This window comes from Acanthopagrus latus, chromosome 7 (genome assembly GCF_904848185.1).
Source record: "Acanthopagrus latus isolate v.2019 chromosome 7, fAcaLat1.1, whole genome shotgun sequence".
NCBI classification, from domain to species: domain Eukaryota; kingdom Metazoa; phylum Chordata; class Actinopteri; order Spariformes; family Sparidae; genus Acanthopagrus; species Acanthopagrus latus.
Genome location: NC_051045.1, coordinates 15,954,144 through 15,975,780, shown reverse-complemented (window position 1 = coordinate 15,975,780; position 21,637 = coordinate 15,954,144). Strand labels below are relative to the sequence as shown.

Sequence of the window (21,637 nt, the reverse complement as noted above, 5' to 3'; positions counted from 1 at the left end):
AATTCACCATTTCTCTCTCTCTTAACTGTCTTGATACATTTACAACCGAAAATAGTGCATAGGGTCACCTTGCCGTAAAACAGAGAACGTATGAAATTCCAAAACCAACTGGTAACTTGATAGAACTTCCAATGAGACCGTGGGTTACCCTCATTAAAGAGACATATGGATAACAGTCCATGTATAACCCACCCCTGATGTAAACCTAGTCCGGGCAGAGAGATGAGACTCCCTGGGAGGGGTACACCAAATGTGTGAGCAGCAGTCCGCGCAATATCCAAACTTTGCTGCATTAAGTGCCCAAATCAGTCTGCAATAAACGTATCCTCTTGCCCGAGCTCTTAACTTTAATTTTCTCAAGCCTGTAAACATTTAGAGTTTAATATACTTTTACTACACTCGTGTTGCCATTACCATTTTATCTTTTATGAAAAAAAAAAAAAAAAAAAGTTAAATATCTACTTTCTCATTGTCAAACCTTTCAGTGTCGATCTGTGTAGTAGCTCTCTCTAAGATGTCCCACTCATTTCACGTCTATATCCGTTCCTAGCATTTGTGGAGACCATGTCGTCAGTCGTTTCCATGGTGATCTGCACTGTTCATGATGGTCTTGATTTCCTTGGGTGTCAGGGTCAGACCCATTTTCCCCTGTCTGCCCTGGGTCAGCCATCCGTCCTGTAGTAGCTCCCTCTCCAGGAGGTCCCGTTCATCCACGTCCACGTCCACTCCCAACCCCTGCAGAGTTGGTTGAGCTTCACAAAGAGAGGGGAAGGTTTTGACCCCGGTATCCAAAAATACTCTTAGCTGCGCCGGGTATGGTGCTTGGGCTCTGATGTTGCGTTCCCTGAGCTTTTTAATAACTTCGCGCACTTGCTTTCTCTTTCTCTGAACATCCTGGGAGTAGTCTTGGTCAAAATAAACTTTTTTCCCCTGAAACTCCACATCTCGCTGGGCCCAGGCTTGTTGGAGCACCGTCTGTTTAACTTTAAAGTCCAAAAACCGCACTATTATTGATCTCGGCGGCGCTGTCGGCTTGGGCTTTGGCGTTATGGCCCTGTGAGCCCTCTCCAAGCATATGTTCATATCTTCCTGCAGTTTCAGATTTGACTTAAAGAGATTGGTTATGAACGGAATCATCTCTTTACCCTCGGCGCCCTCAGGTATTCCATACACTCTAATGTTGTTCCTGCGGAGCCTGTTTTCCATGTCATCCAGTCTAGCGGTTATCTTAGCATCCTTACTTAGTAGGTAGGCTAGCGCTCTTTCTTGCCGTAGGCCCCGGTCTTCAGTGTCACTCACTCTGGTTTCGGTAGTGGTCAGCCTCTCTTCCAGTGTGTCTATCTGTTGTTTAATTTCGACCATTGACGTCTCCATCCGTGTCTGAGAGTCTTTAATTTGTCGTAGTGCCTCCCCGGACTCTTGTCTGAATCTCCGGAGCTCTTTTAGCATTAGCTGTTCCGCCCCAGATTCATCGTTGGTTAAATTAGCATTGAGCGTTAGCTGCTTTTGTTTCGTCTTCGGGTCATCATTTTTCCCCATTTTAGTCTGTTTTTGGCTTGAGCTTGGAGTTTTCGCGGACATTTTAAAGTTTCACGTGGGATATGGTATGTTTTCAGGCTAATTTAAACTGAAATCGGGCAGAGCGAACTGCCTATGCGTCCAACTCGGGCATGGCCGAAACCGGAAGTCCTTTAGTGTATGTTTTTAATAGATATCTATAAATATATAGAAGAGGGAACATATTGAATATATCCTCACAAAGAATGGAAATTCTGCATTTGAAACATTCTAAAAGAAACTTTTAACTGGTTATCAATTTACAATAATTTAACACCAATGCCTCCTTATTACCTACATAACCAATCAAGACCATCAGCGAGAAGACTGGACATTTTATATATAATTATTATAGTTATTCTTAATGCCTGTCACCTGGATGTAGTCCTACTTATTAGGGTTGGATAAGTCTTAAAATAAAAAAAAAATGTTTTCTTTTATGGTGCTGCTGGTGCTGAGGATGAATTGAGGGGTCTCACAACCTTGAAAAAAGAAGCTGCTCATTAGTCTGGTGGTATGGTATACTGATATTATGGTTATATAGCCACAAATACATACATTACCTTACAATCATGCAAACAGCTGTTTAAAAAAAGAGATAGCATGAAAGAAAAAAAAGATCTTTATGTCCAAAAGCAGTGGAAACACTATCACTTTTTGCCAAAGGGGCCGCTAAAAACAACCAAAAAAATCTTACTTACGGTAACTTTAAGTATATTTTTTTTTGTATAGATGTTTTTTGTAAAGATTTGATACATGTTATTATTGACCTAACCATAACCACATTATTGACCGTCAGTTTTATTTGGAATTGTAAGTAATTGTTGTATTTTACGACAACACATATAACCTGGGTATATATTATCCTGTTCTGTAAATGAATATGAAATTATCCTAAAACTCTCCCAGTTTAGCTAAAATTCAAAGCTGTTGTTGAACTGCTGGAAGAAAAGTTTTGTTAGTGCCTCGGTAATTGATCGATGGGAACTAAAAATATTTATGATTTTCTCGCCAGAATTTAGAATGCAAAAATCCTGCAGATGTCCTGGAACTGCCCCGGTTAGCTGGAAAACATTAGGTCCACATCATATAGCCTCACGAGGTCCAAGCTCAAATCTGATAACAGTATCACTGTAAATGAACACTGAACACGTGTTTTTTTTTTTTTTGGAAATATTCAGGTGCCTGGCAAAAAAAAAAAAAAAAAAAAAAGCCAGTGTTTTATATGACGTTTAAGCATATCCTCACAGAGAATGGACATTTCTATGTGATGAACTGTCAATTATCCAAGTTTTAAAAGGACAGACGAACAACAATTTAAGGGTGCCAGACAGGGCAAGCTTTATTTAACACAGCAAAAAACAAAAACAAACCCAAAAAATAGGAAATAAAGTCAAATTTCCAAAATAGATTTTAAACAAATGTACATGTCAATCAAAAAAAAGAGGCAAAAATAGAATAAATATTCACATCAACAACAATATTTTCATGTGACATCCCTGAAGATGCCATACAATGATTATAAAACAAGAGACGGTATGTACAATCATACGATTTCAATAGGACATGCTTAGGAGTTTGACTGCACCATTGTACCACACACTGACTACAACACAAAGGCTGCGTATTAACTGACATGGTCCGTGAGCCGCCCGTCTATCCCACCTTCAGAAGGCCTCGCATCAGCTCCCTAACCCAGAGAAAAATATCAAGAAACGCTTTGTTTTTACGGAACAACAAATGCACAACAGACCGATGCTGTGATAATGGATGTGGGGATGTCTGCTTGTGAGCCAACCCTCTCTGTCCACACAACCAACCCAAGAGCCAGTCTCTGTTTCCTATGCTGAATTGTTGCTAGGCAATGCTGAGGAATTTGGTGTGTGACCATGAACTGGAAGCCTTTGTGCAAATCACCACTTTAAGTTCCTCCGACTACCAGGGGGGCAGTCCACAGCTCCATAAAGACGCTACAACCATCTTCCACAACGACACCAGGACTCACATCATGCTTTTAATTACCAAAAAAACAAAGAAGAAAAAAAAAACACATTGACCATAAAAACAAATTATGGAAAAATAGCTTTCTTTGGACAGGGCCAGCCTGTGCATTTTGATTACTTGTTCTCCTTAGTCCCACATTGTTTCCTATTTTTTTTCCCCCCCACACACTAGCCCTTTTTACAAGATGATTGTTGGACTGTTGAAGTACATTTCCAATTTCACAAGCATATACTGCACTGCCAACTCATTCAAGCAGTTTATTTAGATCCTGCTGCCTTTTTAATACTTTGTCATGATTATGTTAAAATTGACAGCAAAGTCTAGCGTCTCCGACTCTTCTTCACGCACAACGTCATCATCGGTTATTTTATATACCGCTTGCTACTTACACGGAGGAGGGGCAAACACAGATCAGCAGCCTCTTTGTACAGCAGAGATGGTGTCAGTCTAAAACATGGATGTCTGTGGAGCGCTATAGCATGACAGTTATCACAAAGCTGCATCTTTATTGCCACACAGGTTACCGTTGCATCACAAGCACTTAAATCATTATTGCTTTATGGTTAGAAGCACAGGGATCAATGCTGCACACACACGTAACCATGAAGCCAAAGATTTAAGCTCAGAAAAGGGTCCGATTTTTGCTCCGTAGTCGTCGTAACCTACAGTAAGTGCTGCGTATCGAAGGTCGATAAGATTAACAAGAGTGCTGACGCAAAAACTTGAGTCACCTTGGAAGAGTAGAGTCAGCTCGGGAGTGCTACATTTGGATTGTTGCAAATCAGAGAAATCCACAGGCATATTACAGGAGTCAAGACCCCTGCAATGACTTCTGGGAACATGATATGAAAGGCATTTTTTTTCAAAACTGCATACCATTTGAGAATTGTTGAAAAAAAAACTCTCAACAACACAATGCTACAAATCTTTTCCAAAGAATATTCGAAAACTACAAACCAGATTTTCCCATTAGCAGTCCGCCAGACTCAGGTCGGCGTTATTATTTATCCTATGCTTTTAAATATGCCTCACAACACCTCGACCGGCATCAATAACCAGCCTCACAAATAACGCTTGACAGCTCGGCATTGAAGCGTTTGTTTATGCTCCTGGTCACAACAAAAGCATCTTTGATTATCTATTAAAATGTCTGTCCCACCACCAAAATAGCATTTTAAAATAGACTCCGGCTGTGACAGCAGAGCACTGGAAGCCCAACTAAACTTCCCTTTATTATTTTTTTCTTGTGTGTCCTCATTTCATTTTTGTACACACACAGAGTCTCTTCATCCTCCTCCACTGACAGCTTGTGGAGCAGCGCTGTCCAGAGCTACACAACCATGCATCAACCATCCATGCAGGTTGAAACGTTCCAGCCGGCTGTCTGCACAGCAGCCTGCACTCACAGCTCTTATCCCTGCTCTCATCACCACTGAGACAACGAGAACAGCTCTCTATATGTAATAGCTCTCACTGTGGCTTGTCCCGCCACTCCCTCTACACCTCTGTGCTTCCACGAGCCTAAATGGGGACACGAGCGACAAGCTATTTCACACCTCAGACACCTTACTAAGAGGGATGGACAGGATTTTGCTAATTCCCGTCAGTTTCATGCTAGATATAGTTTTGTACTTAGAAAAATATCCATTGAATTGTCTGAGAGGCAATTTTACATCACAAGATTAAACGTCACACGTTGCACATTTCCAGTTTTGGACAAAATCAACATGTGCCTAGAGAGAGTAAAATCAGACAGATGTAACACCGCTGTAGTTGCATACTGTTTACAGGTGAAGAAATGATAGCTCAATGATCAAACCTTGACTGATATTGTTGGTTGGAAAAGCAAGATAAACAGTGGTGGAAAAAGACAAATGTGCGCTAAAAGGTTCAGGAGCAAGTGGACAGCGGGGTGTCCACCTCTTCTGACGGGTGTTTGGTTTCCGGGGGGGTGAGGGAAGGATTCAGCAGGAAGCCCTGATAAAACCATCGTGCCCACCCCCCCTTCCCCGAGACCAAAGAGGCAGGGGCTTGGGGGTCGCATGTGATGACTGTAACCCAAGAGGTCTCCACTCACATGACCGAGCAGCTCTTGGCCTTCTCCTTCTTGAAGGTGGAGGAGAGCAAATCCGACTTGCTGGGCAGGTGGAGCAGTCTTTTGGAGAGGCGGCGGGTGGGGCTGGTCTTCGGGAGAGGCTGCAGCTTGTTGATGCAGGCCATCGCCGCGGTGCGGAAGACGCTGTGGATGCTTTTCTCCGAGGTGAATGCCGAGCACTCCAGGTACGCCTCAGCACCCAGCTGCTTGGCCATGGCAGAGCCCTGCAATAAAGAGTGATGAAGGGTGCTGTTCATAACATCCCTTAATACATTTTTATTTTATGGTCTGCCCGTGTCTCCTGTCTGTGTCTGCTCTCTGGTCCAGTTGTGTATTTGCGCTCCATGGATTTATGGTTTATCCTCCATTTTTGTGCAACTCTTTACTTTTCTTTGGACTCTTTTGGGTCCATTTTGGATCACTCTAAAACAGGTGGCATCATTGACTCTGCTAGGTGACAACAGATGACCCATTATACTCGTTGTTTCTTTGTCACCATGAAACAGATACTTCTAGCTAACATTTTCATTGTCAATGAGTTTTCTAGCAATTAATGAGCCACATTCCCCAAATTATTTCTTTAAATCTTGAGAATGCCAGCTGAAAATAACTTGTGGAAGTTTAGTGCTCTAGAAATTATTTTATATATTGATGCCATTATCATTACTGCACTCATTATTTTTAAGGGCTGTCGTTCGCCTAGAATTAATCTTTTGTATCTACAGAGGCAGCAGGTCCTCTTCCATGGTGTGCCCAGAAAGGCCAAACAGTGACTCTACAGAGGACCATTCAGGTTTTTAAAATTGGTTGCGATCTGCAAACCTCTCGGCTAAATCCTGCACACTGGACCTTTAATGTTCTTAATTTAGTATTGTCAGTGTTCCTGACAAAGTGTTTTACTTGTCTCACCTGTTCATAGGTCATGGGAGTCTGCTTCTGATTGGACAGCTCCATCAGCGTGCATACATCTGTGCGCAGGTCGGTCTTACATCCGATGAGCAGGATACGCGTGCTCGGACAGAAGTCCAGGATTTCGGTTTTCCACTGTGATCACAAAAGGACAGGAGATAAAAAACCTTACTTATAGAAAAAAAGCTGCATTTGAAGGAATTGCTCATAATGAGCGTGTGACAATGTGGTACAAAAGTGAATTATGACGGCAAAGTGAAGCACTGAAGTCATCACCTTCTTCAGACTGCTGTCCACAGTGTCCGGACGACTGATGTCGAAACACAGCAGAACTGCGTCTGAGTCACTGTAGCACAGGGGCCTCACATTGTCGTAGTACGGAGAACCTTCGAGGGCAGAAAAGAGAGACTTATTAATGTGGATGAAAGACATGCAGGCATCTCTGATTTTAAGCAGTTCCATGTGCCATCAATTCAGTGCAGCCACGTTTTACCACAGGAACTCCAAGCAGGATGAGCGCAGCGCGGAAATATGTTTATTTGAGAGACAAAAGTTTTGGAGGAATCTTTCGCAGCCACCATTTTGAAACATTGATAAAAGTCCACAATGTTTTCCACACCTTCACAGTAAAACAGTAACACACACACCTAGATTTCATACTTCAAATTTCCTCTTTAAGTGTTTTGTTCCTGCATGTTTTACGGAAAAATGTTGTTTTGGTTGTTTATTAAACTTTGAGTTCAGGCGTACAGAGGACTGCAGAGGGGGATTAAAACCACCCTGAACATCACTGGTACCCATCTATTGGGCATCGGTGACCATGAGGCAATGTGTCTGCACGGAGCACAAAGGACACCAAAAGACAACACCCACCCCAGCCAAAGCCTGCTCACCCTACCGCTACAGTATCTGCTGCCGTACCACCAATCTACAGAGCAGCTTTATTTTCTCAGGCTCAGGCATTCATCTTAAACACTTCACCACGAGAACATAAAGTTTTTTTTGAGTAGCACAACAACTCACATTTCACTGTATAACAGTGTGTTGTTGAATGATAAATAAATTTCATTTTTATTTCAGATTTTCTTATGAAGGGGAACTAAATTATAGGCCAAATTTGCATTTTAAAACGTTATAGACTTCATTACTAATACCGATAATTTATTTTAAGTGGACACTGTTTCAGGGATTGATCGCTCCGACAACAGGCCATTTGGTCAGAGCCAAAAAAAAAGGTTGATCGAGCAGCAGACGCAGAGGCAGAGCGAGAGAATACAGCTGCGGGGATTATGTGCAATCGGCATCACTTCTCCTGCTGAGCCTCACTTCGCTGTCCCCGAAAATGCTCTTTTCCCGGCTCCTACATCCTCTGCTGCCATTTCAGAGCGAAGGAAGATGACAATCGAGCTTTAAATCCTCATTGATCTTCTCTTGCAGTAGATTACGCAAGTGGAACGGTGGGGCAGGCAGACGCTCCCACTCATGCTCAGAATCCTTAAGTAAACCACCCACCCCCCAAAAAAATCCTCTGCTCGCCGCGCAATACCTCCAGTCCCTCTGTTACCACAGCAACAGCCTTGGAATCCACCATCTACATCAGGCAGTCCTCCCACCTCACCATAAAGGCTCGCCTTAACTGCCAATCAATCATTTTACACCGCAAACTGCCCATCCACCTACTGTTGGGGACATTCCTCCGCTCTGCAAAGGAGTTTGGGGACATTTATCACACATTCACGCCTAATGACACACAAACACACTATTCAAATTAGGCAGCAGCCAGAGGTGAACCCAATCTGTGATCAGATGAAACAGAAGCGGAGCAGCTCAATGGGATTATCGTGTTTACTTTAGGCCTCGGTGAGAATCCCGAAAGGGATTCAGTGTTCCTCTTATAGCTACAGATAACAAAAGCCGTCTGTGTAATCACTCATTTAGACATTACACAAGCGTCCTAATTGATTTAGGGCGTAGAAAACAATGCGTCAGAAGGAAACATATGAAGCTGGCGCACACAACATGTATGTGTGCATATAGATCAGTTTCATGAATACTTAATGATTTTCCACATTATCAAAGGGTAAAACTGAATTTGCCAGCTGCCGGGCGCTGTGAGTGGAATAATGACAAGCTGTGATGAAATTCCTCCGGGCTCAGTGTCCGGGAGAAAGTAAACATCTCTGCAAAGGAACAAAGGCTTGTTGAATTATAACTCTGTTTCCATGCCTTTGGATAGAAAAAAAAAATGACTTTGTTCTACTCTTAAAAAAGCAAAGTAACCGAAACATCCTGATTAACGTCAGTGTTTACTACGAGGGAGAACAGACAGAATGCAAATTACACTATTGCACTGACACCGCTTACACCTAGGGCTGGAACAGGAAAAGCCACGCTCATCTGTGAGACAACTTAGCGTTTGCTGACTGTGAAAATTGACACACATTAGGATCAGAACAATTAGCACCCACGAGGCTGATGAACCTGTGTGTGTGTGTGAGTTTGTCTGTGTGTGTGTCTGATGACTGAGTTGTCTCGCAGGAGAGATGGAGGCAGGGGCCGCTCCATAAATCTCCTCAATCTCCCATAAGGGGTTATCACACACGGCCGGGAAACTGGGTGTGATTCTGCATTAAATGGCCACTGATCTAAACGCAGCAATCAATGGGAAAGCTGCGCAGGGGGTCCAAGAGCCTTTGCAATTAAAGCTGACAAATTAGTTACCCTGCCAAGGGGGGAAGGGAGATGGAGGGGACGTCTAGGAATGTTTTTTTTTTTCTTCCACAGAAATCGATTTTGGACAAACGATGCACAATCCAGTAGGCGTATTTATCCAATTTTCAAAGGGAATGAATAAAAAAATGTGTAAATATTAGCATTTGAAGCTCCACGGCATGCTGTTTGGGGGCAGGAGCAGCCTTGGCAGCACTCTCCCGACACACTAGGACCCAGTTTCTAATCCTGGAAGAAATAGCTCTCTCTCTATTGTGGCAAGAAAATGCCAAGAGGAAGAGAGGAGGGAAGGCAGGAGTGTCGCCTACTGAGGCAGATCACAAAGAGCCCTCCTATGCCATTAATCCTTCACCCCCTGCAGTCTGATATCACAGAGCACCGGTCTCTGTCTCTTTCCCTGCCTTGCCTCCTTCGTGCCATTGCAACGGCCGAAGAATGGCTCACATAGACAGATCAATACGCATGCAGAGTCTAAGCATGCTCCAAATGTTCCTTTTCTTCCCTTCTCTGAAGAGCACGCCTCGACAACAGATGGAGAGTTTCTGAGGCATGAAACATGGACAGTGAGGCTGACTAACTGGGGAATGGAAGGAACAGGAACGAGCATAAGCAAATTCCTGCGGCTGAGTTGTCCGTCTTGATGGTGCGGCGCCCAGAGCTAAGTGTCGAGGTGGAAATTGGGCCAGAGCAGAAGTAGGCTTCACAGGCCCAGACGTCGGGCCCTCATGTTGGTGCGTACAGGTGGGGGAGGGGAGCATCTGCTTTTCCGCGCTTGCATGGGTGAGACCGTGGTCGTACTTTTGTGCAGAGTGGCAGAGCCCCTCTTCATCATTAGCAAACTCCTCTCCTACAGAGAGAATGCAGAGGTCAGACAGATTAATGATCCAGTGATGGGATGACTCACAGATTTAGGGATGAGAGTAGCTCTGCACCTCCACCCACACTTAGCCGACTGGGAGCCGTGCTGCTGCTTCTGCTGCTGCTGCTGCTGCTGCTGCTGCTCCTGCTGCAGCTGATAACTATGGTCTTCACAGCCAGCCAGGCCAAAAAACACACTACATTGCGTCAGACAGTTGTTCCATGGTTTCACATGCCAGAGCCAGTCAGAATCACAGCTGAAGCCCCCTGCAGGGAGCGAGAAGACGCTCCTTTGTTCCTGAGCATCGCCGCGTCTGAGCTGGTAACAAGCTTTACTTTGTAACTTGACACTGTCAGAGCTGATCACTCTCTAGGTTTTGAAGTTGAGTCAGACAACAGATAGCCTAGAAAGGCCTGATGTGCGTTGAATTAAAAATGATTCAGCCAGTAATCTTTCACAGAGAAGTAGAAATCTACATGTTAGAGCAGCTGAAAGGTTAATAATAACAGTTCACCTATCATGTTGGATGAAATTCATCTGCCTAGACTAGAGCTTAATGCCCTAAATCTTTAGTCTAATTTAAAACTACACTAGAGTGGAAAAAAACTGGTCAATCGACAGAGAGTGATTCTACTATCTGAATGAACGGTTATGTCATTACTAGAGAAAATGCAACCAGAGGAACTCATGAGGTGAACATGCACAAGGCCTAACATCTTAGCTAGATTATTCAAATGATAATATAATATGTGAGGAATTAAGACGAGGACAGTATTTACATTTTATTTACATCCTTACATTTGTCCATTGTATCCCCCACGAAAACGTTACATCAGACGTGTGGACATAATTAATGAAGTACATGGAGATGAGATTGTTTGACCATACTGGTCTAAAGCTCCTGTGGTAGCAGTAATCAGAGTTCCCAGTTTTGGACTGCTAGATGCACAGCTAACAGAGCTAACTAGCTAATGGTAGCCACAGTTAGCAGTAGTTGGTTGATAATCTGGTGATATGCTGATTCCAATTTGTTTACATATTACAAACATTTTTTTAATATTTTCATCATTTTCTCTGTTTAAAATAATTGTAAATTGAGTATGAATGAGTTGAAGTGAATTGTGGATGTTTGATTGGACAAAACCAACTTTTCCCTCTTCTCGGACATTAACGTACGGTTAAAATAATCATCAGTATCCGCCTTAGAACAAGACTGGAAATTACTGAAAGCTCAGCTGCAATTAAAAATGCCTGACACATAGCCGTTCTAATGATTATTGTCTATTAACAATGCCTCTCTTTTACAATTATACAGATTGTTTCATCAGCTTAAATGGATATTGGGCTCATTACAAATCAAGCTCATTCATTAATCATACAAGAACCGACGATACAACATATACAGTATCCGCTAAAACCCAAAGGCTTTATCAGCAAGACCATTCAACCCTGAAACAAATGACTCACTAACACCATAACGAGAGTCATTATTCACTATACATGAGTTACAGCCACTGGACATTGTTCGCCTTCCCCTCTTTCTCTCTCTGTCTCCCGCCTCCTACATGTCCGATTGGACCAGGCTGATTAAAACCGGTGGATTGATTTTGGTCTGTAAATCCATGGCAGGCCGGGGAGAAGGAGCTGCCTGCCATGTGGAGCCGGTGATGAGGTCAGTCCGATCAATGACGGGGAGTCGGGATAACGAGGAGACCCTCTGAGTGTGGAGGGGCCGCGGCAATGGTACTCCACGCAATTAGAGCAAATTACAGCAAGGAGAAGAAGAACTCCAACAAACAGCCCCTGTGATTGCCGTATATCACCAGCAGCCTGACGTGAGATACAGAGAGTAATCTATAATAAATGACGGGGGACGGTCCGTTTCTCAGTGCTCACATTAGTCTATAAATCAAACCTAAAGCATGTCGCTGATTCAAATTTTCAAATCATCGCTGCGTTGTTTTGTTTTCTAATGTACGTGTTTGTTGCTGAGCCTGTTCATTTTTCTTCATGGTGCAAATTAGCTGGAAACTAATTGGTGCAGTTTTGGAGTCAACAGAGGGAATAAAAGAGTAGAGAGAAAGAAAGAAAGAAAGACAGAAAGAAAGACACAGAGAGAGAGAGAGAGAGAGAGAGAGAGAGAGAGAGAGAGAGAGAGAGAGAGAACGAAAGAAAGAAAGAAAGAAAGAAAGAAAGAAAGAAAGAAAGAAAGAAAGAAAGAAAGAAAGAAAGAAAGAAAGCCCTCTCACTAAGAGGGTCATTCAGAAGTGGTGGCCCAGCAGTCCTATTCAGTGTCTAATCCCCTGCATCATGCTTTGGAGTGGGTGACCCGCAGCAGCATATGGAGGCGAATGCAGGTCACCCGAGTTTCAGAGCTGCCTCCTGTCTGTCTGCTCCAGAAAACCTTCCTCCTGGATGTCTCTACAGGACGTCTCTCTGAGCGTGTGCCCGAAATCCCCCGGCACCAGGCCCACTCCTGCTGGCCAGACCAAAGGTCCACAATCTGGGATTAAAAAGCAGGATTTGGTCTGGGGAGGGAATTACATTCACTTTTTTCCTGTTGCTGCTTTTGGATAATAGAGCGGAGGTGGGAGGGTGGGTGGTTGTGGGGGGGTGTGTGAGAACACAGTAAATACTGCATCATCTCATACAAGTGGGTCTGTTACATAAAGGATCTATTGTACGCAGACAGGCGTACGCATAAACACACACGCGCCGACTTGCTCAGCCAGGGTGATCTAGTGAGGCTGCAGACGGATCCAGAAGCACGAGGGTGGATGCCGAGGGATGTGAGCTAGAGAGAGGGGGCCATTGTGCAGCGAGCATGAAGAGGAATCAAACAGGTGCTCCAGACCCGTGTCGCAGTATCCAGGTCAGCACTCTAAACAGTCGATCCCCAGGGAGATCCACACTGACACATTGACCCTCTTTTTCACGCTTAGTCTAAATGAACATATGATGCACAGCCGCATCAGCAAGCGAAGCGGAATAATTGCTGTCTCTCTGCGTAGTTTCCAGTGAAACATGTTAGGCAGAGAAACACACTTGTAGATCTGATAATCCTTTTTTTTTTTGCCACATGGAAAAATGCGATAGAAATGGAATATTTGATCCGATCTGAAAGACGACTGAGACAGTGAGCAGTGCAACATGTATGGACTGCGTAATATATTGATATTATATCACGATATGAGACTAAATCATCCAATGTTTTGGATATTGTTGTATTGTGATATAGGATAAGTGTTGTATTCTTCTGGTTTTAAAGGCTGCATCACAAAAAAGTGATCATTTAAACCTTTTTTTCTAAACTTAACAGACTGTTCTACTTCATTATATCCACATTACTGATTATTATTTATTTAAGAAATCTAATTTTGCTAATGTTTTTCAAAAGCACCATTAGTCATCCCTACAATACAGACTTGGACTTTATCATTCCAAGTGGATGTTCTCTTTCACAGCACTTACACATAACATGTAACAGACAGTATGTATACAACACGCCCCCAAAAACACACAGAACCATGTATTTGTCTAGTATCGGACAAATACAGTGACATATGATTTTTCCACCTGGCGGTAACATCTAAAAAGTGCTTTTGAGGAGATGTCAAACTATCGACATGTATCATGTATAGCAACATATCCTGAAGATATGGCAATATTATTTTAAGCCGACATTGCCCATAAAGTGAAGGAGGGCTGTCCACAAGCCTCTCAGCTTCTGAAGACGTCAAACGGGAGGTCCTTGCTTGCCTCAGAATAAAGACCACAGTATCAACAGCATTCGGTCTTTTTTGTAGCTAAAAACTAAGGCGCCTGTCTTTCATGTCGACATGTCATACACTGTACTCATGCAGGATCTAATTGACTGGGGTTAGCTTTAGAGCCCAACAAATATATATCACTTAGCCGATATTATCAGAGTATATCTTTTGGATATCGGCAGATCTGAAAACATTTTGGTTTTTAGCATCACAGTACTGAGGACGACTCTTGGGCTGATATATGTCTATTACATTTCAAGTGACATTCTCTGTTTCAGTATACATTTTAGCAAAACAAAGTTTATTACACTGTAAAACATAACTTATTAATCCTCCCTCCATGCCACAAGTGTGCATTTCTGGCTGCCTAATATCAGCGCCGCCATCATTCAGGTTCAAGTCTATTTATCTAGATTTGATTGGGGAAGCATGTCAGATTTATGTTTATGTTTTATCAATTATCATGATTTATTGACTAACATAGTCTTTTGGCTGAGGTTGTGCAGATTTTAGGGATATGAAATATTTGAAGATACTAAAAAAAAATTGGTACAAATACCAGTGTAGGCACTGGTGGACCGTGTATGTGTATTACATAGTTCAAAGGGTTAGCTATTCAAACATCACTTTGATTGCTCTCTGGTTTCTTAACAATAACAAAATCCCCCCAAAAGAGGAAGATCTAGGAGGAAATAAAGCTGAGACTGATGCTCATTACATTCACAGCGCATTGGCTATAATATCCCAGCCTCCTCCGGTGCTGCAGGCAGAATGGCAGGCCATGATAGGCCAGTCAGCCAGACAGGCAGACAGGCAGACAGACAGAGGAAAGAGGTGATCATTTACCTGAGGTGTCCCACAGACTGAGCTCCACTCGCTGCTCCTCCAGCTCCAGACAGGCTGTGTAGTTCTCAAACACCGTGGGCACGTAGGTCTGGGGAGCAATTAGTAACATGGTGCCATTAGTGGGGAGGTGTCAGTCAGTCAGTCAGCCACAGGTAATGGAATTTATCAAGCTTAATTAGTGCAACACGCACTGAGGGGGTCCAGACAAAGACGAATAATAAGCCCGAATGAAAAAATGAAAAAATAAAATAAAATAAATAAATTTAAAAATAAATCCTCAATTCGCCAGATCAATCAATCACTTGAATCACTGCAGCTGCAGGAAATATTCCAGCTGGGGCCAATAAAACCCAAAGCAATCAGACGTGCAAACACAATTTCATTAATCGTGCCATAAAATGACATTAAAAAAAAAAAACAACTAACTAATGCATTTTAAAGTGTTACGGTAAATGCGTGGAAAAACAACCCGAGAGGACAAAATGTTACGAAAATGCGCATGAAAACTGAGACTGCAACAGACGCACACATCTCTCCCCCTGCCACGCTCACTTATCATAGAGAAGTCTGATATTCACAGACATACAGGGGAGCTTCCTGTGCCCGTGGCTGTCTGCACGGCCACATTAGACCGCACATACATGCATTCCAACATCACACACACACACACACACACACATACCTCCGGATAGCAGTCCTTCGCCAGGACTTGCAACATCGCCGTTTTTCCGCATTGAACGTCTCCCACAAGAACCAGTTTACATCTCACCACCAGCGGCTGTGTGTTTCTCCTTTCCTTCATGATGTCAGAGATGCTCCGATGCGTTTTGTCTCCCTTTTTCTTTTGTTCTGTTGTTTTAATTCAGTAGAAAATGTCAGAAACCAAGCAGCAAGACAAGCCTTTAGAAATCGTCCCACTGTGCCGGAGCGTCCTGCCGTCTGTCTCTCGGAGGATGCTCGCAGTTGATCTGATTGAATTTGCCACTGCGGCTCTTTATACAGGCGGGCGGCAGCCAATAGGAGCCCTTCATTCCACAGGCTCTCTCTGACACCCCTGTGCAGCTACACACGCACACACGCACACGCGCGCACGCGCGCACGCACACACCGCACTGTGATGTTCTCGAGAGCAAAAACAAGTTGTTGTGTCAAGGATGAGGGAGCAGCTGCGCTATAAGCAGGGATCTCTGCGCAGATACTGTGATACTGATGCTGTGCGAGGCTGTGAGGGGAGTTTCACGGCTGTACAGTCAGACAGAGAGCAGATCCACTGTTATGAACAAGTAGTTTACCTCTCTGATCGTTGAATTCGAAACAGTTTCAGCGTGACATTTCAGCCTCGTGTATGGAAGCCTCGCACGGCCATGCTAGAGAAAGAAAGGCAGCGTCAAAGTTGTAACATATAGAACAAGTTTCATATGTTACAAACTTAGTAGGTTTATATTATGAAAAGAAAAGTAGGTATAAAGGAAACGTATGACTGTTCTTGTTAAAAAGATATAGTGTTCGTATGTTACATGAAACCTTTCTCATCATAACAAGATAAATAACATACTGTAAAAAGTTATTTCACCATCAACAAACAATGTAAACTATTTATTAAGACATTGTTAAAGTTTATAATCATCAGTTGCAACTTAAACATTTTGATAATGATGGTTATTATAAAGTGCTACTAAAACATTTTTTTTTGTTATAACTTGATGAGTTTGTATACAATAATGACACAATACAATAGTTACATTTCAGGTTATGATGTGATCCTGATCTGTTTTTCTTTTCCTGCAGTGGCAGCAGCATTCATAAGTAAGACAGCAGTCAGTCACTGCAGATGTCTGTTTTGTCACCTGTGGCTGCTGTCACTTGGCCTGTTGCAAATTGATTGATTAGATTGACTTGCCTGGCAGGATCAATAGCATTCCACTGGCTCAAGACAATGGGACTGATAGACCAATCCACAGCAGACTAATTGGTTAACTTTAGTCTGCATTACAGACTAAAGTCAATTTCATCTGAACAACTCAGCTTCTCCCTCTTCTTCTTCTTGAAAATAATTCTTCAGCTCCCACAACTGCTTTGAAACTCCCCGACTCGAGGCCAAGGAAGAAAATAAGTAACTGGGCCTCTTTTTTTTCTGTCACCGTGTCTTCAACAACAATGTTTGTGTTGTCACATTTCTGACTTCTCACAACCTTCCTGAACAGACAGATAAGTTGGTTTGCTGATGGAAAGCCAGTCTGACCCGCGTCAGTATAAAACCACCGTGTCTGCATGTGGTGGGGTGGTGTGAGGACCCCTGATAGGCGACCAGTTATCGGTCGCCCACAGGGTCGAGTCAGAGGTCTCTCCTCTCACTTGTGCTGGTCAGACCCCCGGGGACACGCCGACTTTCACACCCTGAAGGTTATTACTGTGTGGAAGCAGCATCCATTGTAAGTAAAAGAAAAAATAAAAGATAAAAGTCAATTAGTTGCCCTCCCCCTGTGTCTGGAAGCACACTGGCTAATTTACTTACTGTTGCCAATCAGAGCTCTTGCAATTTTTGCCCCCGTGGGTCAGAGCAATCCTCCTTTGTTCACAAACAGCCTGTATCATTCACCCCCCATGCTGCGACCTGTCTGTGTTTTACAGCCCAATATGTCTTGTGTTATCATATGCAGCTCAGAGTGTGGGGGTTGGGTCTACATGCCAAGGAGAATTATCACTGTTAGCTTCTTATTTACATTAAAAAACATTTGACAAACTGCATTTTCTCTCTTTGTTCATTGTATTTCTTGTGATTATACACCTGTCTTTCCAGTAAATGTTCTAAAACAGCACCACTCAAAACCGACAGCCCTCAGGAGGAGGGCAGACTCTGTTTGTTAAACATGGTGAGACTGTGAATGAGATTCATTCTTTGTTTGTTTGTTCGTCTGTGAGGATGTAAGGGATGTACTTCTTACTGAGATGTCCTCTATGTATAATGATTGCTTTTGGATTAATGATTATGAAACACTCAAGCTGTGCTTTCAGGGGAGGAAGATTCATTTTTCCTTCTGATTTCTTGTGATTTTTTTTCACAAAAAGGCTGAAGATATGTTTAAGACCAAGCTGCAAAAAAACAAAACAAAACAAAACAAAAAAACAGTAATTTTGTGATTTTGTGTGTCCTTCAGGTGTTTTGTAAACCCTTGAGGGTTTGGCACTTTGAGTGCATGACATGAAAACAAAAGGAATCATATCAAGTCACAATCAGCGGTGCAAAAAGTAGGAAATTTGCTGCAGTACAATTGAATATTTGGCTCAAGTTTGTTAACAAAACAAGACTTTATAAAAAGAAAAAAATCCTTGAATCCTTCCAGGTTCACAAAAATAGTTTTTTTTCCTTTAATAAACCCAACTTGCTAGCATGCTTTCTGAACGGTTTGATATGTAAATGTAACATAGCTCATCAATATTAAGATTCTTGACGGGGCTCCATGTTTCAATTTGTAACAGTATTGCCGATCCTGTTTGAGTTTGCTCGGTTGCATGCAGGTAAACGGCTTTGCCCAAATGCAGTCTTATAACCAATTTAATATCTAATAAAGACAATCTGACATTTTATTAGCTTTTTAATTTGATCAACTCCCACTCCATTCTCACATCTCAAGATGCTAATCGGACTGTCAACAATGGACTGGTCATTGCCAATGTTTCGAGAGACTGAATACTCATCAGACGATCGCTGACGGGCCTGAAATTGGCTTTCCACTTTGAAGACCTGGAAACCTTTGACATGGATGAGGTAAGTTCTGTAATTTCCCGACACTTCATAGTAAACCTGCACACAGTAACTAAAGTATGTGGAGAAGAGAAGGCTACAACGAGCTAACATTTCAGACTTTGTTTTTCCCAGTGCTTTAATACAATAACACACTTCATTACTAAAAACTTGCACATGCATGATGACGCATTGATTCAGTAAAAGGGAAACAGTTCAGGGTAAAAGTTGCAGACTCTGAACTCTCTCTAACCCTTTGAATTAAACTGAAATGGATGCATGAACGCCTGCGTAACCACCACAGAGCACCACTGATGGGACACAGAGAGGCAGGTGGCTGTGAATAATCATCAGGCAGAAAGTGACACCTTCCAATATGGCTGATACTAGAGGATGTGAAGGACGAGGCTGGAGAGGAGAGGCTGACTGCTGGCGGGAGAAAGCATCGACACCTTAAATCATCACGCTCGCATGTATTTGGTGACAGTGTCGGTAATTATCTTAGCACAATGAGAGAGTGACAGTGGTTCACACACGGCCTGAGGGAAACAGACAAAAGCTGAGTCACTGTCTTTCTGGCAGGATCACCAGACGTGCAGTTAACGTGAGGTGGGACGCTTTCTTATTTCCCTGCCACAGACTCATCAGCAGATGGTGTTGTTGCCCAGGATTCTCAACACGTGACATCCTGGATTCACGTTCACATGAAGCAGTTTTTGTGTCTGTTAGATCAACCATTGGCGGAAGTGATTTTGGCTACCAAATCGATGAGACGTGGTACAAGTACGAGCGCAGGACAGATGGTGAATGATGATCGTGTCCAGATAGAGGTGCTAATAACACGGCTCACTGTATGAATTCTCAATGAGTGGCATATGGATGCAGTTATGTATTATTTGAACAGACTGGCGTTGCGTAGGTCATCAAATTAAAGCATGTGGGACAAATTAAATAGACTCAAAATATATATACATACAGTTCTCATGATGATGTGATCTTGTTTCATGCGACTGAAGGGATCTGTCCGCTGAGATAAACACACCATACCAGTTAAAACATCCAATTCCAAACCCATGGGGCATGAACAAGGGGACGGCCTCCCTCCACGCTTCTGGGAAGGATTTCTGTAAGATTCTGGAGCCTCTCTGTCGTGACTGTGTCCCAGGATAAAATGTGGATGGGTAATATTTCAGCAAACCACTCGCATCTTCACATTTGTACTTTTCAGGCTACATACCATGTTGACATTTCTACAAAATGTTTTACCACCATGTTCACGTTGCATTTTTATGGCCTGACCATCACATCGGTGAGGCAGAGGAGGTGGTGGTCGAGTTACGGGCGTGAAGGCTGCCAAGCTAATGACTGCAGTTCAAGACTGTGTTTCAACATGTGTAATAGTTGGAGGCCTTAAGCACATAAATAGTTAATTTCGTGCAAATTCATCTAAAAGTGCCAAATTTGGCACAGATGTAGCTCAGGTCATACTGAAATAATTTAGCTAGGGCGCTGGAGCCAGCGACCCTTGGGGCCAAGATGGTGGCCAAATCCAATATGGCCACTGCCATGACTATAACTTTTGAACCACATGAGCTACAAATACAAACTTGATACCTTTTTCAGCTTAATTGATCATGGAAAACACATAGGAATGTTTATGTTTATGTTTATGACCCGGTATATCTGGATATCTGTCCGTTTTATTAGCAAGGTAAAAACACAGAGGCATGATGTTACGCTGTCCCTCCAGCATTCACTGACTGAACACAGCAATATCCTGCCATCAAACTAGGGTTTGATGACAACTATTCAATATCTTAGCTTCTAATTTGTAAACATGAGTGAAGTGTTATAAGTTAAGTGTGATTATGAGTAAACTGTTCAGTCAAACTTCATAATGAAAGCTTTGTGACCATGTTGATTTATGTAACTGTTGGTTTGACTGGTAATAGTGGTGTCATTCACTACGTAACAAGGAAGCAGCTTCTTCAGCTCAAGTGAATAATTCAGCTCCTCATTTATGACAGAAATACACACCAAGGTGCAAAAATAAGCACCCTCACATTGTGCTGTGGCTCTCAACCGACTGAAGCTCAACAGAATATGAATGTCTGAATGTTTTCTTCATCTTTCTCTCTCAGCTTTAACTTGTCAAAGTTTTGTGACCTTCCACTGGCTGTTCTTCATTAAAACACCCTAAAACATTAAAACAGTGCTGATATTGCAAAACAAACAAACAAAGCAAGACTGTTTGATTAAAGCAGTTCATGATCAAAATGTCAACAAGAAGACAGCTTACCTAAACTGACTGACAGAGGTTTTGAAGACAGAACAAACAAGAAAACAATTACAATAAAACTGCTACTATCAAATGCTTTAAATATTTCACATCGTTACTGTTTGTAACAAAGCAAATCAAAACAGCTCAGTATTTGTAAATATCATAAAAACATAAAAACATAATTTTGATATTAAATTAGTCCGACTGAATGACTTGAATCATATTTTGCTAACATGCCAGTAACTCTCATGGTGTGAAATGACACTTTGGACTTTAAAAGACAATGTTAAAGACATGCTTTGGGTGCAAAATCACCTCCAAAACAGAAATAAAAATGTATCAAGTCAGATGGCTTCACTCCATTGATCATAGAACTAGGGTCACAATATGTAACATTTGTTCTATCAGAGCTTTCACAGGGACACAAATGCAGAAAACACTTTAACAATTTGAGGGGAATGAAAAAAGCAGAGGAGAATTTCCTTTCTAAACACTATTTTCATATCCTGAAGACACAGAGCCAACAGCTGAGAGGCAACTCTGAGATGTGTCCAATCACAGCAGCTGAGAGGCGACACATAGGTGTTGGTTGAGAAAGTTAAAGTTCAGATGCAGAACTTCTCATTTCAACCATCACAACAGAGTTCTCATAGTCCGTCTCTTCAGGGACAGCAGAGCCTTCAGCTTTCTCATATTGCTTCTTCTTACAAGCAAAATAGACGGCGATCCCGACTAATATAAGAATCACCACAGCTGCTCGCAGACCAAGTATGAGCAGGAACTGATCTGTTCAGATAAAGAGACACAAAGATCAGGAGTGGATCTTGACTTCAGCACCATG

At 42.5% G+C, this 21,637-nt stretch overlaps 1 protein-coding gene across 1 annotated transcript; it reads right to left on the bottom strand.

Annotated features, from left to right (window-relative positions):
- Positions 1 to 4,453: 4,453 nt before the first annotated feature.
- On the bottom strand, positions 4,454 to 15,727 carry rnd1b (Rho family GTPase 1b). The gene is made up of 5 exons (XM_037105734.1): positions 15,453 to 15,727; positions 14,771 to 14,858; positions 6,842 to 6,951; positions 6,566 to 6,700; positions 4,454 to 5,880 (listed from the first exon to the last, which is right to left on the bottom strand). The coding sequence occupies exons 1-5, from the start codon at positions 15,570 to 15,572 to the stop codon at positions 5,635 to 5,637; spliced, it is 699 nt and encodes a 232-aa protein (XP_036961629.1). The 5' UTR covers positions 15,573 to 15,727; the 3' UTR covers positions 4,454 to 5,634.
- Between the last annotated feature and the right edge of the window lie 5,910 nt (positions 15,728 to 21,637).

What these genes read in the sequence shown, in the direction of transcription:
- rnd1b (XM_037105734.1), bottom strand. Translation starts at nt 15,572, where the DNA reads ATGAAGGAAAGGAGAAACACACAGCCGCTGGTGGTGAGATGTAAACTG. An exon ending in CGAAGGACTGCTATCCGGAG is followed by an intron (nt 14,859 to 15,452) that starts GTATGTGTGTGT and finishes ATTGCTCCCCAG; the next exon opens with ACCTACGTGCCCACGGTGTT. An exon ending in TGGACAGCAGTCTGAAGAAG is followed by an intron (nt 6,701 to 6,841) that starts GTGATGACTTCA and finishes TTGTGATCACAG; the next exon opens with TGGAAAACCGAAATCCTGGA.